The following is an 18761-nucleotide window of genomic DNA, read 5'->3' as shown; positions in this document are numbered from 1 at the left end:
GACGACACAAAAAAGTAGCCTACATGTCGAAAACGTTTGAGCTTATTTTAATCTTGTTATATTTCTTTGTGTAATGAAATATGTCAAACCCGTTGAAGTTACCTTGTTTTGTATGTCTGTGGTTCAACAAAGCGAACTCTCTAACAAAACTTTAACAATTTTATGCCTTACAAAGAATTAATTTCAGTTACGCTCGAGGAAATTAGTAAAGAGTGTCAAAAATCCTAACTCGTCTTCGCAAAACAATCGCAAACAGGTTAATTGATGACAGACGTTACGTCAAAATTGCACAATCGACGTCAGTAAAAATTGTTAACATGATCTCATAATGAAAATGTATTCGTACATAACAAAGCGAACAACTGAGCTAGGGCAGGGTTCCCCAACCGGGGGTCTATGGTAACCCATTGAGGGGCCCACGAAATGTTTAAATAAATGAATGATTTGCATACAATTGGCTGCATACTCCGCAAATGAAGTTCATGTGTTTTAAAATCAATTTTACTTTGTTGAATGATATAGTAGAAACGACGACGTTACAAAAAGATTATTTCAAGTTGGCTATATACGAGTATCCTTGTGATCAGAAACATTCCTTATTAGTGGATCAAATCTACATAATTGTAGCTTGGGATAACAGCGATCGCCGCAGTCCGGATTATATCATGGTCCACGTTGTACCTTCTTTAACACCATTTCTAACATTAAAAAGCTTATCAATAAAAGTCACATGTGGTAACACCACATTGAAGGCTTGTGTATATGCTGTGTGCCTGTTTGGATTGATTTGGCCACTTGGGGGTCCACAAAAGGCACACCAATGGCCTTGTGATGCACACTTTCAAGCGAGTTGAGAAACCCTGGACGAGAGTATTAGATGCTAATCCGATAACTTTGCCAACAAATCTGTGAGGTTATGGTAAGAAAATGATTAAAAGGCGGCACATCTAGGTAAAGCCGTGACTTTCTCACTACGGAGTTGGACGCTAATTCGATAACTTTGTAACAAGAAATAATCTACAGTAGATTCCAATCTTCTTTGATCATATCCGAAGCTTTCTCACCAATCATGTAGCAAGGTGCTTGCAAGTTCCCTGACGTCACATCCGGCATGACCGAGGCGTCAGCGACCCGTAAACTTTTCACTTTGTAGACTCTGAAAGAAAAAATGATTTCGGATGAAGGCGACATTTTTTAACCACACTACAATGTTTGTCTACACATCATGATAATCTTTCATATGCCCTGGAGCAGATGAAAAAGCAACCTCGTTCAAGATAAAATCTTGATGCAACAGATCAACTAGAAAACAACACGGTGAGTAGCACAATACTAAACAATTGAACAAACCTAAGTCTCTCATCAACCACTGCCATTTTATCGTCCTTCCTTCCCATCTTGGCGGTACAGCAGGGATGATATGACGTCATAAACAACACGGCGAGTAGCACAATACTAAACAATTGAACAAACCTCATTCTCTCATCAGCCACCGCCAGTTCATCGTCTTTCCTTCCCATCTTGGCGGTGCAGCAAGTATGGTACTCAGTGAAGATATGCTTTCTTACAATGCATTTGTAAAACTCGTCGCTCCTAGCACAACAAAATATGTTTCAATGAATTGATCGCAGCAGCACATCGTCACAGCTGGAGCCTGTTGGTTGGGTGAGAAGCGGAAGGCAATTTTAATACCGTCACAGCACAACTAACCAAGCTATACAGTGGCTGAAGTAAAAGAGGTTTCTATTAAAACGTTATTTGTTAGCTGAATTATTTTCTCAGCTTCTTTTTCTTGCTTACGAGGCAGCAATTCAGGCAACATCTCCCAATTGTTGCAGCCAGTGCGATGTCTTCATTTCGGGATCTATGAGATCCACATGTTCTGCAGGTCGAAACACTGGACAGTGATTAATGATGTGCTGTGCTGTTTGACAGTCACCACAAACACAGGCTGGTGAGTCACACAATCCCCAGGTAAACATAATTATTGTGTTTGAAGTGTGATTTTCTCAGCTAGCCTACTGCACTTTTTAAGCCAACAACAACACAAAACACTACTTCGGAATTTTACGTTTAATAGATGTCAATAAATAATGCAACACAGCTTATATCAATGAAGGGGTATAATTACCTCGGCTCTTCTTCCGATTCACAGAGAGGGGTAACAAAAACCATTTTAATTCCACGCGACTTAAAGGTTGGAGTTTGTTCCATTTTCTCCAGGAACCGGAAGCCTTAAAAATATCAGGGTAAGCAAGACAGGTGGAAACGGGAAACGTTCAGTCATCCCTGCATTGCTTTAAAAACTGGCATTCCAGTGTTTTAGGAATGAAAAGACGACTGATTTTTTCAACTTATTTATCTACTTGTTTGAAGTATTAGGTTTGGTGACCGTGCCTAATGGTATTTATGGATACATACTAGGGTGTACCATTTTTCAAAAAGTTTTTAGAAATTAGTGCGGCTATGTATCACGGGTTTCCACTTTTGTTAAAAAGTATTTTGGTGGAGTTTCAGAATTTTCCCGCCAAAACTGTGGTTCTGCCGCCATTTTGAAAAAAATGGCGGCCGGATGAGATATCATGAAGATCTACAGCCTTAAACTGGCGCAATGTGATCATGTAATATGTCGATTACAGGGTTTTTGGGGTCACAGAACACGAATCTGAAGTCAAAAACGCTCTACGTCAACAATTTTGCAAAGTGAATTTTGACATATTGATGTGACCACACTGTTTTGGACTGCAGATTTACATGAAAAGAGCATCTTATTGTCATTTTAACCTTAACCAAAAGGTTCGAAAAACAGAAGTAAACTCTCCCAACTGGGTAAATGCCTTAATTCTACACGACGAAGATCTTCATTAGCTACAGTGACTCGAAGAGTAGCTAATGATCCTACCCAAGTTACAAGATTCAGATCAGTTATGCCACTGAATGAGACGGCCGGTGAAGCATACCCGTCATTGGCACAAACACTAAAAAGAAAGTACTTCCTCATTGGGACCACTAGCACAGACTAGGTGTTTCTGAGCTTCCTAAAAGCTCTGACGTTCTAGCTAGGCTGTTGTTCCTCAGAGACGAAAGTCACAGAACGATCAACCAATCCATCGTGATAGCAAGGGAGGAAATTCGCCAGGTATGGAAACATCATTTTGGCGTGGGTTTGGTATTTAGTAAGAAGAACGAGAAACAATCTGGAACAGAGAAGGAATCGTGTAAGGTTATTGTTAAAATGCGGATATAGACCGGCATCTGAGGAGTTTGTATGAAACTTGTTATCAACTAGAACTTGATTCTAGGCGTGAGAGGAATAAAAGTGATTTATTTAAAAAATGTTAGCGTGATATAGAAGAAAAGCTCAAGGATGCTCTGAATATATCTAAGACTACCTCGCAGTCAATTCTCATGCATTCTGGTATCATTGACTGGGAGACAGATCTGGAACATCTGAAAAATCAGCTCCAGCGAGATCAATTAGGTTGCGCATTGTGCACAGATGCTCTGCAGAAGAGATGGGACTTAGCTAGAGAAAAACTACACGTGCAGCTGGTGAAAGGAAATAGAAAGAGGATGTTGCTGACCTTAAAACAGGGAAGTTGGAGTAGGCTACAGATGAAGAAATATAAAGCGACAACTGGAAAACTCCTGAAAGGAAGAGAAAGAAAATGAATATTATGTTGCCTACAGCTTTAACATCTGATCGACTTGGATTGAGCTATCGGCAAAGAACAATGTTCGTGGCTGCTGTGGCTCGAGCGTCCGGCATACAAGTCTGATATTAATATCTCAGCCACAATAGCTCATACTGGCTAATAAGACTAGGTCCTCTCACTCCCAAAATATCAGAGATGAGTTCCAGGCCCCTGATTTGGAAATATTTCACTGAGACGGTAAGATTCTGAAAATGAGAGGATATGTTTCATCAGAACGTCAGAAACTAAACAAATTCACTTTGAACGTAAGGGTGGTCAACGATATTGCGGAACGCGGGATTAAGCTATTCACTGATTCTATTGACAGGTGTTCGGACGAGAGCCACCGGCAAGCACTCTTGCTTGTTGTGCAAAGGCACAGAGACCAGTTTTCAGATTACAAAATGCTACGTTAGCCAAACTCAATTGTCAAAGAAATTCGTCAAGAATTTAGTGAATTGGGTGTTTGCTTAACTCTGGTATTGTGTTGATGATAATAAAGGAATAGCATGCAGAAGAAACAGGGATGGATCATGTCTGAGAGTGATTAACTCAAATTGTTTGTAAATGAATCGTGTTGTCATTTCAAAAGTTTGACAATAGTTCAGGATTATTCATTCTGGCGTGAGGTATTCTTGAGCAGGTTGTGTCCATGTCTGTAAAATTTCACCATTAATTTCAAGGGGTAAAACTTCACTTTGCAAAATTGTTCTCGTAGAGCGTTTTTGATTTCAGATTCGTGTTCTTTGACCCCAAAAACCCTGTAATCGACATATTACATGATCACATTGCGCCAGTTTAAGGCTGTAGATCTTCATGATATCTCATCTGGCCGCCATTTTTTCAAAATGGCGGCAGAACCACAGTTTTGGCGGGAAAATTCTGAAACTCCACCAAAATACTTTTTAACAAAAGTGGAAACCCGCGATACATAGCCGCACTAATTTCTAAAAACTTTTTGAAAAATGGTACACCCTAATACATACACCTTAGGATTAGACCTTTGCATACACGACTTAAACCATTATGGTTTTATGACCTATTCCTTTTGTTGGTGCATCTATTCCCAAAATATCGTTTCTTTTGCATTCCGACAAAAAAATTGAATTGAATTACCTTTAACTAAATTATCCACATCTTCTTGATCGGACAAGTATTGCATATCAATGATAGGATGGTCCGTGTAATTGCTTGATTTTAGACGGATTGACCCTTTGCTTTTGGGGTGGGATAATGTCAACAAAACGTTGAAATCACTGAAGCTATCCTCATCCATTTCTTTAATCCGCTCGACTGTAGAATTTAAGTGCTATAAAGTAAGCCATGTAAAGTTGGTTAGATTGATGCAACGGCTGTAAACGTTTTTTAGACCTTGAATGAATTAAAAACGACGCAATTTGTGCTGCCATTATAGCAATTATTGCCAACGCGCATCTTCAAACTTTGGAAGGGCCCTTTCAAGGGAATGGTTCATCTGATGAGGTCATAAGTTCCTCCATCACACATATCCGGTTACAAAGGTTCATAAAAGCAATTGCTAAGTTTGTTCACGGAATTATGTGATATTCCCATGCACTGCTTGTGATGACCACTGACCAGCTATCACATAAGTTTGTTTATTTTATATCGCTCGTGTAACGTTTGTGGATGTTGAAACGATGTAAAATGAAAATTTTTATGAGATGGGTAAACAGATCAGCAAAATATCAAGAAAAGTTTCAAGTCATCAGAGCAAACTTGATTTCTTGAAATGACAATCTCTGGTTATGTCACAATATATCAATAGAATATGCTTAGACTTAATACCTCTGGTAACAAGTTCATGATGTCAATCACTAGGTCATTATTTTTTTGATCGTTCACTTTGGCTTGAAGCGACTGGAAGAAAAGAATCATATCTGGCGCTTTCAATCTAAAAAAAAATCAACTCGATCCCTACTTGTTTACTTTTGACATATCAACCTTTCAAAGAATAATTTTGGTAAAACTGGTAGCCATACTGATTGTTGTTTGGCGTATCCAGGCTTTCACCCGGTGGTTGAAGATTTAGATTAAGTGGACGGGAAGGCAAGGAAGCCAATCTTCGTGTCCACCTTCAGGCATGCCTTAAAGTGTCCTGCCACAGACACAGCCGCATGCTCTTGAGCGGTGTCGAACCGGCGCCCTCTCGATTGCTGTTCCAGTGGCCATACTGATAATCAAAGCTTTCACTTTAGAGGAAACATTAAAGATTGAAGAAATGTGACTAAAAATTCTTGAAGGAAGAAATTTGTGAGAGCAATCAAATTGAGGAAATGAGAAACACCGTAAAAAATCAAATACCAGAAGCACAGTACAAATATTTATATTTAAAAATGTTAAAATAATTATTAGCTTGTGTATGAGGGGAAAAAATTCGTAGAAGCTCTGGTGTACATAAAAGTATTATAGTTTTCTTAAAATAAACGTAACTCACTGTTTGTCCTCGCCCAACTTCAAGTAGGCAACAGAATCCAATGTTGAGCTGCCCAAGTCACCACTTCCATCGGCCAGGTATGAAAGGATGTTAGATAGAGAGAGCTGCGTGTTGATGTAAAGTTAACCAGTGAAAAGTAATAACAATCATCCAGTAGAACAGACTGATACCATTTGGTGAGAATTCCTATGTGATGCATTCCAAAATACGAGCAAAAACTCAAACTGCACTTCATCAAGCTGAATTCACAAGTTACTGCTGTACTGTAGTCTAAGTCAGCAGCCACATGCTAGGCAATCATAAGTCAGCAGCCATATGCTAGGCAACCATCCAGTTTGTACTCGTTGTACAAAACGTTCCTTATTTAATTTTGGCTCATCATAGTTGCTTGGACTTGCAGTAACTTAAAAATCTTTATTTATTTGAATAAATCTTTTTAACCTTACCACAGTATAGAGAGTAACAATCAGGTTTAGAAAAAAAAAACATAAAAACAGATAAAACGCTGTACAAATAAACAAAAATTCTGCCAAATACATCTAGTAACACTTCTGTTTAACGCACCCTTCTCTTGGCAAGTAGAGTTGGACATCCCGGACTTTTATCAATACCTTAGTTCTAGTGGACAGCGCAGTACATGAAAAAAAATGCATCAACAAAAGTCTGTAGTTGAACTCAAATCTGCCCAACTATACATATTATACTTCCTTTTTTTGTTGAAAGGTATTTTGTTTTGATGCAAAAAGGTATTTTTCTGTCATTCCCTCATGTAAGAATTCGCCTAGGTTGGTGTTTTTTTACGCAAAAATACCTTAGGATGGTCTAAGACTGACATAGCGTGGGATGCGTTGCGTTACCACCCTTCCAGTTGGATGGTTGACTGCGGACAACCTGCACACAGTGCAAACACTCCAATGCATTTGTGTATGATGGATCGAGCGACGCGATTAGCCGTATCGCATAACTAAGAAACCACATGCAGTCTGAATCCTGATTTAAAGGAGGAAACGGGAAAATCTGACGCAACGATTTCACACCAGGCAGCCGAACGACAGATTTCAACCTTGTTCCAACATGCACAACCGAAGTTAGTGTAATATTTGACTGAGCATACGTCACATACAACATTTATGACGTGCAACTTACAAGGCTATCAGAAGATATTACGTGACCTTCAATATTTTCCTTGCTTTGGAAGGCAACTGCACTAAACACGTGATCTTGTAGGTTCGACCCTACACCAGAAAGGTCAGCTACCACGGGGATCTAAAAATAAGGTTACTGAGCTACAATATAAAAAGTGTATACAGCACTGTGCACAGCATGCATCTGCCACGAATTCTATAGAACAGACCCACACCTTGTTGTCCTTGAGATGACCTTGAGGTCCGATCCCAGATAACATGAGAAGATGAGGAGTTCCAATGACCCCACCGCTTATTATCACTTCTTTGCTCGCTTTAACTTGGTATGTTTTACCTTCTCGAACAAACTCGACGCCTTCAGCCTGTGGGAGGTCGCCAGTGCTGGTTTTGAACAAAACTTGAGTGACGTGAGCGTTTGTTATGACGTGGAGGTTGTTTCTGGGAAAATGACATGAAAAAAATGGGACAAGAATCATGGGTCGGTACATTCTTCACGGATATACTCGATGTATCAATCGCTGTACACTGTACAGATACGAATGGAAGGAAGATCAAATAACCTACTGATTTAACTCTTGTTATTGTGTAATTGAAAACATCTTTGATCAAACAACCAACAGTTTATTCAACGAAAACAATGCTAACAAGGTTAACAAACTTGACAAAGTTAACTGTTGCAATGATAATAGTCTTTATGTTGATACATTTTGCTAACCAACTACCTTTGATGAGCAAATGGATACAGAAAAGCAGTAGCAGCAGTCTCTCGCTTTCCATTCACTATTGTGCTCTGAACACGAGAAAATCCTTCATCTTCAATTCCATTATAGTCGATGCTCTTGTATCCTATCATGATTATTGAACTCATTTTAACAAATATATATACCAAATTAAAACTTGCCGGTAGGCAATGTAGGCATCATCATTTAAACTCAGTAATCGATATTAGTATGTGTCATTCATTAATAATAAAAATGTCAGGTGTACAGTACACTGTACATTACAATCATGGTCGTTAAGTACAAGAATACAATTTATAAGAGATTTCAAAAAACAAGAGGTAATGTTTAACCAATAATTTATAAATTCGGAAATGGTAATGTGGGATATGGTACCTAAATCCTTTCCAGCTTCCACAAACCAATCTGCAGCTTCATGTTCTCTACGGACACCAACATTCAAGTATCCATCAAATCCATGATACTTTGAATTCTCAAATTCTTTGTCATTCATCTTTTCACTTTTCTTAAAATATGGAAGAACATCTTCATAGCTCCATCCGTTCAACCCCAGTTTACTCCAAGAATCATAATCCTTAGGACTTCCTCTTGTGTACACCATGTAGTTCATAGTACTGGATCCTCCAAGAATTTTTCCTCTGGGCCAAGCGCTTTTCTAAGATGAAAGATTAAATGCATTAACAGAAAAAGCCCACCCAACTACAAACGACAAATGTAATTATCGCACAGTAGATTTGCGAAACTTTTCATGCATTACAATGCTTTGTGCTGACAGAACTTTAATTTGTGCCATTTGCCATCTTACCCTATCTTTCAGGTGATTGCTTGAATATTTTTGTGGCTCAGTAACATATTTCCAATCGTATTGAGACTTTTGAAGCAATGTCATTAACACAGGAGTGCTCACAATGGGATTGAGAGGGGCTTCCCCTCCTGCTTCCACAAGAAGAACTCTGAAAAGTAAGCTTATTCTATAAAAAACTATTTAATGCTGCAATTCTTAGCTAATACTTCTAATCTGGGGAGAATGATCAAACATAAATGGTTACACAACATTCTGTCGCGACCGACCTATCGCAAGATAACGGACCATGGTCGCAACCAACCTGTCGCAGACCTGTCATTGGTAAACAAAAGTATCTGTAAAAGGTAAGATATGCTCAATGGATGCAATAGAATTCACGCCAAGAAAACTCATGGTGAAATGTCCCTGTTACAGGTCTGCTATGGTCAGTTGTCTTGTCCCAGCTGGGCAGCAACAGAATGCCCTGTTTTTGTTTGTCGTATCCAGGCATATGCCAGGTGATTGAAGATTCTGATTAAGTGGACGGGAAGGCAAGGACACTAATCTTCATGACCACCTTCAGGCACGCCTTTAAGTGTCTTATTAAGGACACAGCCGCATTCTCTTGAGCGGTGTCGAATCGGCGCCCTTTTGAACGTCGTTCCAGGGCTCTCACCACTTGGCAATGCAGTCGACAGAACGCCCTGACCACAACTTAGTCTACATTAATAAGTAAAAATTAAATGTAGTAGGCTACACAGAAAATTATCTTGTATGGCAGTTCTAATATGTCGGCACCATACATATTCATAAATAAACTAAAGCTTATGCAGAAACAAAACACAGCTTAAATACTTTTAGCATTGAAGGTACAGTACATTTAAACATGCCTAAAATAAATGAAATATATACCATATATAAAACACCGTTTCAACTTACTTAATGTTTGGTATTTCAGACAAACGATTTGCAATCACACAACCGGTAGTCCCAGCTCCAACTGAAAATATCAGTTCAATTAATATAAATTGTTTTGTATGGTTGAACATTTTCTCATCATGGAATTAATATAAATTAGGCCTATAAACAAATATTGCGATTACGGAAGGAGGATTGAAAGGTGTTTGGTCACATACGGTATTGATAGCAATGGGAGGCTGAAGTTATTTGCTAACTTAGAGCAGATAACAATCAACATTCAACACTGTTCAAAAAATTCCTGTAATAGGAAATTCTTATAGAATTCTTCAACATCAATGAACAATAACACTTGAACAAACTTTTCAATAAAATTATGCAATTATGTAACCGGGTAGCTTCATAACTATGCCCAAGTTCTGAATAACATTGCCTTGAAAAACAACCATACTTCACCCACCTATAATAAAGTCATATTCTTGCAATGGTTCAGTTACGCTGATGGAATAATACCAGTTTAAAATGTAAGGAATGCTGGCTGCAATTGCTACTACAAATAATATTGACCTGAGCATTACTGAAATTCAGCTAGTCTAGCTTATTTACTGCAAATCTGCATGTACAGTACTATCAACTGAAAATTGTAAGATAAATTTGACTTTGCATTATATGTATGGTAACTGTAACGACACTCCGGAGTGAAAAGCACAAACTGAACAAGTGATACAAGAATGATTTCGTGTAAATTATATTATACTTTCCAGTCAACTCCAACATGCATGAAATCTCTACAAATATTATACTAATACGCCACTTATACAAATATGCCACTATAACGCATCACACACCGAGACTTTGCGTCAGTCCCGTGGTTAAACAAATCAATAAAGCTCAATGGGAAATACAAGTAGCTGAGGCAGAAATTCTCTATTTTGGCCAATTGCTAGACCATAACGGGCAGTACCTTTCTTGAAATATGCTCAGCTTACAACTTGACACCTAGCAATGAAACATTTGTTAGATCTATCGAACTCATTTCATCATTACATCCTTCCTGGGATAGCCTACAGACAACGCCAATTTAAATCGACCAAACTACACCAACCACATTTCCACACTCACATCCAACCTAAACACAATACGTGAATCCACAAAACTGCATAGTGTATATCCCTTTTATCTTGACAAGGTCTAATTAATTTCTATAAAGCAACAAAACAGATGACAGTAAGTTGCGCTTGGAAGTTGGAACTGGCCGTCTTTAAATGTTGCAATTTTAAACCTAGCAAACCTTGCAAACAAACGCAGCAAACCTCGCAAACCACAAAGTTGCCAGATGGTACTTTTTTTAAACCTTTCAAGGTTTTGCCACCTTTTCCCGTTCGTTAACGTGCTGGTAGGTTTATATCGATTTTTGTAGTTAGTATCTTTTTCGTCCCGGACGCGTTAATGACGAAAAATAAAATGATTGATTGATTGATTGATTGTATTTTTTTAATTTCTTGGCGCTTTATTTATCGGGTGAATGTTTTTTTAAAACCCTTTTAAATATGTTACTTGTTTAGTGTTGATGTTGCAGATGTTCTATTCTCATCTATAAAAAGATATCAAAATCTCTGCTTTGTTGGTTATGGTTAGTTTCGATATAAATACATTTAAAGCAATGCCTTTGCGATCAACACTTGTGAGATATTGAAACTTAATATTAACGCAATATTTGGTAGTCAGGCATTCGGGAATCAGTAGTCCATCCCTTAAACCATGTTTGGGTGAGTTCACTAATCACTGTTTTTCTGAAAACCGGGCTGCAGACGATAAATAAACTTAACTTTTGCAGGCGACCGTAGTTCCTGCCCTAGGCTATGCCGTGTGACACACAACGAAGAAGTTTCTAATGACAAGTTTTTGTGTGTGTTTAGAAAGTAAGGGATATTTTGTGCACGAAACTGGTTTTTCCAAAAGTTTTGGTCATTTGAAGTGTGTTCAAAATACCTATATGCTTTGGCTCTTTTTGGGCTACTTGCAAAAAAATAGGTTTGTTTTTGGGATTGGTTTGAAACGTGTTTTTGGCTGGGTAATTTTGTGGAATCTGGCAACTCTGCAAGGTTTGCTTCGTTCAAACCTCGCCAACCTCACAAGGTTTGTAATTGTACAATGTCAATTACCCAGTGATGGTTACTACTATCTAGGCCAGTGGTTCTCAAAACTTTTTCAGCTTGTGGCACATTAGAAAAAATATAAAACGCACGCGGCACACTTGCAAAAGAAGAAAAGTTGCTTTAAAAAAATTTATTTTCACGTGTCAATGCGATGGATGTGCTTGTTTATACCAATATAAGCTTCGACTGAAGTTGACAAACATATACCCGAATTTCATCGTCAATTTCAAGCAGTCTCTCTCGTTTACAGCTTTTAATTTCAGTCAAAACAGAAAAGCCATGTTCACATAGCCATGAAGATGCAATGGCAATATAATTTTGATTGATTTTGCACGGGATCATGAAATAGAATTTGGAAGCAGACAGCCAAAATGCATCCAAGTTTTTTTGTGGAAACAGCGTTTGAAAAATGGGTCGTTTCGTAAATCAAATGAGCTGTTCTTCTGCAGAAAGATTGCTTGATTCATTGCTTCCAAATGGTGGGAAGTAATGTTAGCAATAGCTAACACAGTAGCCCAATAGTGACGTGGCAATTACCCTGCTGTATCGGCAATGCCATAATAGGTTTCATCATCACATGTGCTTATTTATCAGCTATTGAAGGAGTTAAAGCGCTTTTAAGTCGCATGCTTGTTTGAATGGCTTATTTTAAATATTTATACAGTTCTTTTCCAAAATTTCAAAAAGATTCGCGGCACACTTGAGAATCTGTTGCGGCACACTAGATGTGCCGCGGCACACAGTTTGAGAATCACTGATCTAGGCTATGACTCTGAGGAAGGTTTGTGCATTTGTCAATTGATAGTTATGAGGTTTTCTCAGCGGGCGTCTTTAAATGTCGCGAACTCCGAATTCCTCGCAAAGCTTGAGAAGGTTTCTGCATTTGAAAGCCTACCCCAATAGGTTTTCATAGTCTCCCTAAAGAAGATATATTTAGACTAGCAGCAAGTAATGGTAAGGTTGTCAGTAGTCTAGGCCTACCTATTTTATGCAAACTATAAACAGTTGAAAACCTCATCGGCCATCAATTGTAGAAACCTTTCTCAAGATTTGCGAGGTTTGCTACATTTAAAGAAGCAAACCTTGCAGAGTTGCCAGATTCCACAAAATTACCCAGCCAAAAACACGTTTCAAATCAATCCCAAAATCAAATCTATTTTTTTTGCAAATAGCCCAAAAAAGAGCCAAAGCATATAGGTATTTTAAACACACTTTAAATGACCAAAGCTTTTGGAAAAATCGGTTTCGTTTGCAAAATATTCCTTACATTTTAAACACACACAAAAACTTGTCATTAGGAACTTCTTCGTTGTGTGTCACACGGCGTAGCCCAGGAACTACGGTCTCCTGCAAAAGTTAAGTTTTGTTTATCGTCTGCAGCTCGGTTTTTAGAGAACCACTGATTAGTGAACTCACCCAACCATGGTCTAAGGGATTGAGTTAGGGACAGTGGAATACCGGGACGACTCACTTTACTCATTTTTCTTGCAAAATGGACAGCTGAAAGGGCCACTAATAAGTTCAAAAATTAGCAGAACTGCACAACATTTTCTTTGCTTTTAGGTAAATTCATTCTCATCAAATAATGAACTGTTATATTTGGTTAAAATTTTGAGTGCTAGAAAATCTGCAAAATCTTACTGCAGCAGTAGGAGGCTACCTACCGTTACCGGTGTTGCATGAAGTCTACCCCTGCATTATCATGACTTGAATATTATTAAATAAACACGATATCACATATTTTCTACATTTATTTTGGCGATTACACTTTTTACACACGTGGGCAGGTCATATAAACTGCACCTGAGTATGCGACATATGGCAGTAGACCTCAAGCTGTAGTTGCATCAAATTTTGTCATAACATTATGACCCTCCAGTTGTCCACCTTACTTCTGAGTGAGCAATTTCCTACTTCTACCATCCCTAGATTGAGTAGGCCTACTGATTCCCGAATGACTACCAAATATTACCTTTCAACATCTCACAAATGTTGATCGCAAAGACATTGCTTTAAACGTATTTATATCAAAACTAACCATAGCCAACAAAGCAGAAATTTTGATATCTTTTTATTGATAAAAATAAAACATCAACACTAAACAAATAACATATTCAAAAGGGTTTTAAAAAACATGCACCCGATAAATAAAACGCCAAGAAATTTAAAAAAAAATACAATTAAAAAAAATACTATCTGGCAACTTTGTGGTTTGCCAGGTTTGCTAGGTTTGCTACATTTAAAGACGGCCCTTGGAACCCGACCCTGTGGTGTAATGTTAACAAATCTGTACACAACAGTAGGGGAGATGCGGGAGAGTTGAGCCAATTTTTGTTTTTGAGCCCATATTTCCGATTGTATGGTTGCTGGTCCAAATGTTGTGTGCTTATGTTGAAATAGAACCAATTGGCTTCCAATCACTCTGATTAAATGTTAGTCAATATCAAACGTATTTTCAGAATTTAACTTTAAAAAAGTTTTGCCAAATGGCTCAACTCTCCTGCACCTACAGGAGAGTTGATCATAGGGTTAAGGAGAGTTGAACCGGATAAGGAGAGTTGATCCATGTAATGTAGAAGTTCAAAGTTAAAGTAGCAATGTTCTGCAAAAGCCTCATAAACCTTGTGAGTCATAATCAGAGGTGGGCAGTAACTAGTTACAAAAGTAACTAGTTACTGGAACTAGTTACTTTTCGAGTAACTGTAACGGTAACTTCGTTACTATTTTCCAAAAGTAACGAAACGCGGTAACTAGTTCCTATTTTAGCACTTTTTCAACAGTTACAGTTACAAGTTACTTTTGTATTGAAATTTCTGTTTCTAATTGCCGTCCATTTCTCTGCACATGTTTGTGTCATGCTTTATGCGTGTTTGCGCGCAATAATGCATTCTTCTCGCAGCTGTATCGGACTCGGAGCAGCACTGCCCATGCGCGACGCTCTTGTTTTGTGATCTTATGGAGCAGGATTGCCATATTGGCGAATTCATCGCCAAAATCCAGAAATCTGGCGATTTTTTAAGACGTTTGGCTTCATATTTATGGTTTGGCGATTTGGCTCTTTTTTAGCGCTTTTTGAGAACTGATTTGGCTAAATTAATTGCTTTTGGTGATTGATCAATATGTGACTTTCTATGCAATGTTTAGCAAAAGTGTTTGGCAACACTTGATAGCTCAGTTCATGCTTGTCGTATAGCTGCCAGAGGTGTACAGGAGCCGTAGTTTTTTGTTTGTTTGTTTGTTTGTTTATCTTTATCCTGCATTGCGGGAAAGCGGACTTGAGCGCTATGCATCGGTGTACGCCTTCCGACGTACACCTGACCCACGCTGCAGCCGACGGCAATGTCTGTTTCCGGTTGTCTACTTTACTTATGACTTAAATTTGGTACTACCCATTACTCGAAATCGATCACTGGGTAGAGGCAATTATCGTATAGTTTCTTGCCCAGAGAAACAACAGCAAGTGCGAGTGGCTAGAGTCGAACATGCAGGCTTTCGACTGTGAGCCCAACGCGCTAACCACTCGCCATTGCTGCCGATTAACTGGAGTATTTAGGACCCGAAGTCTTGGTGTTACGTTCACTATTCGCAACCTTATTACATCATTGTTTTCTCGATTCAAAATCGGAAGTCGATGTCTAAGTAACTTGAGTCATAGCAGGGAAAACAAATTATTTCCTTTGTTTCGAGCATTTAAAGAGAATATAGTTTCTGGAGAGAGTTTGCTTTTTTGTACCAAAGACAGGCAAAACACAACAATACCACAGGGTTGAGCATGACAACAATATATTTTACATATTTACAAGTAGTTTAACAGTCAAACGTTTTCGGTTTAACTTAAGCCCTCATCAGGAATCTGAAAATATGTATAAATTACAATAAATTTAAACTTTTTGAAAGTAACTATAACTAACTGACTATAAGCATCAAGAAACACGCAACGATTATAAGCAATAGTGTGGAAAACAGACAGACGGAAAACAAATTACATTAGGAAAAGGCAACTGCGTAACTAGAAAAGAATTTGCACCACAGGGTGCGTGATACATCTAATAAATGTTGAGGAGAATGGATGCGCCTCCCGCAAATAATTGTTTGTTTAAATTTGGTTTACAGCGTTTATGTTGAGATTTATGAGTAACTGAAAGTAACTAGTAACTGTAACTAGTAACTGTAACTAGTTACATTTTTGAAATCGGTAACTGTAACGGTAACTCAGTTACTATTTTGGCCAAGTAACTGTAACTGTAACTCAGTTACTTTTGAAAGTAACTTTGCCCACCTCTGGTCATAATTTGTGCTTTTGACAAACAATGAGTGCAGTTAAGAATGACTTTTTCTGTTAAACAGTAAGCTATCTGTAAGCCTAAAGTACTGTATATTTATGCACCACAGAATTTTATGAATGCAGACTTTTTTAAAAGAAAACATCAAGCTTGTAAGCAGTGTGCCATAAAATACACCCGGATTTCTACTCGTAGTAGCTCTGAAGAAGATCTCCAGCGTGCTGCTGAAGCAAATGAACGTGGCACCTGGATTCGATCAGCTGCAAACGAATTTGGGGTCAACAACAGGTCCACATTAGAGCGATAGATTAAGAAACGCAAAGAAAAACGTCATGACAATTTTGGATACCGTACAAGAAATGTAAAACAGCTAATATGATATTTACAATGGAAATGGAAACCGAGCTAGCCAATCACGTGAAAGACTTGGCCTCTACCTGTTATGGCTGGTCAAAAGACAAATGTCGCATGCTTGCCTACGAATTTGCTGTGAGAAGTAACGTTGTTATTCGCGATAGCTGGAAAGAGGACAAGAAAGCAAGACAAAGCTTCTGGTTGGGATTCAAAGATCGCCAAAAGTTGTCGATACATAGCCTACTCCTGAAGCGACATGATTAGCAAGGGCAACAGCATTTAATAGATACACTGTTGGTACCTTCTTTGATAAACTTGCAATTGAATGGATTGCTATCATTTCCAGCCATAGGCTATAGACTACGGTACTGTATTTAGGAAAAACAAGTTTTACTCAATGTGTCCGCCATTTGCGTCGATAACAAGTCGGAGACGCTTCGAAAAGGACCTTCAAAAGTCACAAATAACTCTTTGAGGTATTTAGGTCCATTCTTTTTTCAGATTAGCCTTCAGCGCTTCCAAACTTTGATGGTGTTTAGTCGAAACCTTGTTCTCCAGGTAAGACCAGATACCAAAGTCCAGGAGGTTCAGGTCTGGGGATGAAGGAAGCCATTCTTCCTTGGAAATGAAGAACGGCACATTATAGCTGAAAGCCAGTTTTGCGTTCTCTTTGCTCCATGTGATGGGACAGAATCTTGTTGGAATGACCAGTTAAGTTTTTTTGAAGTGTTTCTTTGCCCAAGGCAACAATAAACCCTCAAGAATATCATTTCTGTGGTTTTCTTGGTTTAATTTCACTCCTTGGTTCACAAAAATCAATGGACTCCTTCCTGCTGATTCGTTGACTGCGGCCCACACCATCACTGCTTTTGCCGCCCCTTGTCTCCGAGTGACTACCCGGGGTTCCATGTAATCATTTCTTGACCAAACACGATCATTTTGACTGTTAAAATGATACTAGACATCAAATTTCTTCTCATGGCTGAACACAAGGTTTGGCCGCGTGCCTCCTTCAATGCGTGAGAGCAGAATTCTGGCTCTGGAGAGACGTTTCTCAATAGTAATGACATTTAGCAACTGTTTCTTCATGTATTTAAATGGGCTCATCTTCAAATCCTTCTTGAGAACTGTGAACATGGTTCCATAGGCCACGTTCGCCTTCTTTGCCAGTTTTTGAATTGGATCTCTTGCAACTTTAATTATTGATGACCCTTGTAATAGATAAGCCGTTAGGTTAGCTATTCAATCACAGTATAACAAATAATTCAGCAAAGATAGCTTAGGATCTTTTGTATAACTCACCACAATGCCTGAAACATTTGCATGATTGGCTAGACTGTTTTAACAAATAGGTTGAAGCGAAAATCCAGTTGCTTTGATATTTTTGCTTCAATAATTAACTGTTTAGGCCTATCGTTTTTAAGCATAAAACAACAATTTAAACGCTAGAATTGTAGATTTGAAAAAAAAAATTTCATTAAATAAAAGGGAGAGTTGAGCCATGTGGTTCAACTCTCCTTGACGTGGTGGTTCAACTCTCCTAATCGTAACCATTTTGAATTTAGCGTGAATTTCTTCAAAACGCTTTTAAGAAGCTGCATGGTAATTGTTGCATACAATCACCTTTTCCAAAGGTACCCTGCACTATATTTGTAATTTAAATATCTTTTATAGATCTAGGGTTATTTAAGCAAATGCTGAAATTTGTCAAATCTACTTTTTGATACATTTTTTGCATTTTCAAAGATAACTTTCCGTGGCTACATCGTGAAGCCTTCTTGATAACAGTGAAGCTGTAACATTGTTTTTTCATACCACTAGTGACAGTAGAGTGCAATTATGTTAAACAGAATTTCTGCTAGAGGTGGTGGTTCAACTCTCCCTGTACCTCAACTCTCCTGCATCTCCCCTACGCTAGAGAGCAAACTACGAGCATTTCTAATAAAATTGAACCTCAGAGCGATGGTGACCAATGAAGTGTTCGCGTTTGTTCTGAAAGAGAGCAACCACTGTAGCCTACATTTTGACAACAATGTTTTTTATTTGTTTTGTAAATGTCATGTTGTGCAAAAGTATTGGGATGTTTTTTATTGGATTTCAGCAAAACTGAGATAGCCTGTGATTGTCAACAGCTTATGTATATAGCCTACTGGTTTTTCCAATTGAAATTGCTTGGCTGATCGAATCTTTATCCTTGGATTGAAAAAGCCTCTGATAGGTTATTCCTG

The 18761-nt window shown here is 38.3% G+C and overlaps 1 protein-coding gene across 1 annotated transcript; it reads right to left on the bottom strand.

Annotated features, from left to right (window-relative positions):
- Window positions 1-731: 731 nt before the first annotated feature.
- Window positions 732-10312, bottom strand: LOC145773930 (glucose dehydrogenase [FAD, quinone]-like). The gene is made up of 13 exons (XM_082585055.1): window positions 10198-10312; window positions 9759-9819; window positions 8841-8988; window positions 8411-8690; window positions 8018-8141; window positions 7511-7733; window positions 7297-7416; window positions 6151-6254; window positions 5502-5607; window positions 4812-5004; window positions 2132-2234; window positions 1474-1593; window positions 732-1156 (listed from the first exon to the last, which is right to left on the bottom strand). The coding sequence occupies exons 1-13, from the start codon at window positions 10310-10312 to the stop codon at window positions 1018-1020; spliced, it is 1836 nt and encodes a 611-aa protein (XP_082441181.1). The 3' UTR covers window positions 732-1017.
- Window positions 10313-18761: the final 8449 nt, after the last annotated feature.

The sequence above is a fragment of the Aplidium turbinatum genome, chromosome 7, assembly GCF_918807975.1.
Source record: "Aplidium turbinatum chromosome 7, kaAplTurb1.1, whole genome shotgun sequence".
Classification (NCBI taxonomy): domain Eukaryota; kingdom Metazoa; phylum Chordata; class Ascidiacea; order Aplousobranchia; family Polyclinidae; genus Aplidium; species Aplidium turbinatum.
The sequence above is the reverse complement of the archived record's forward strand: the minus strand, read 5'-3'. Positions and strand labels throughout refer to the sequence as shown.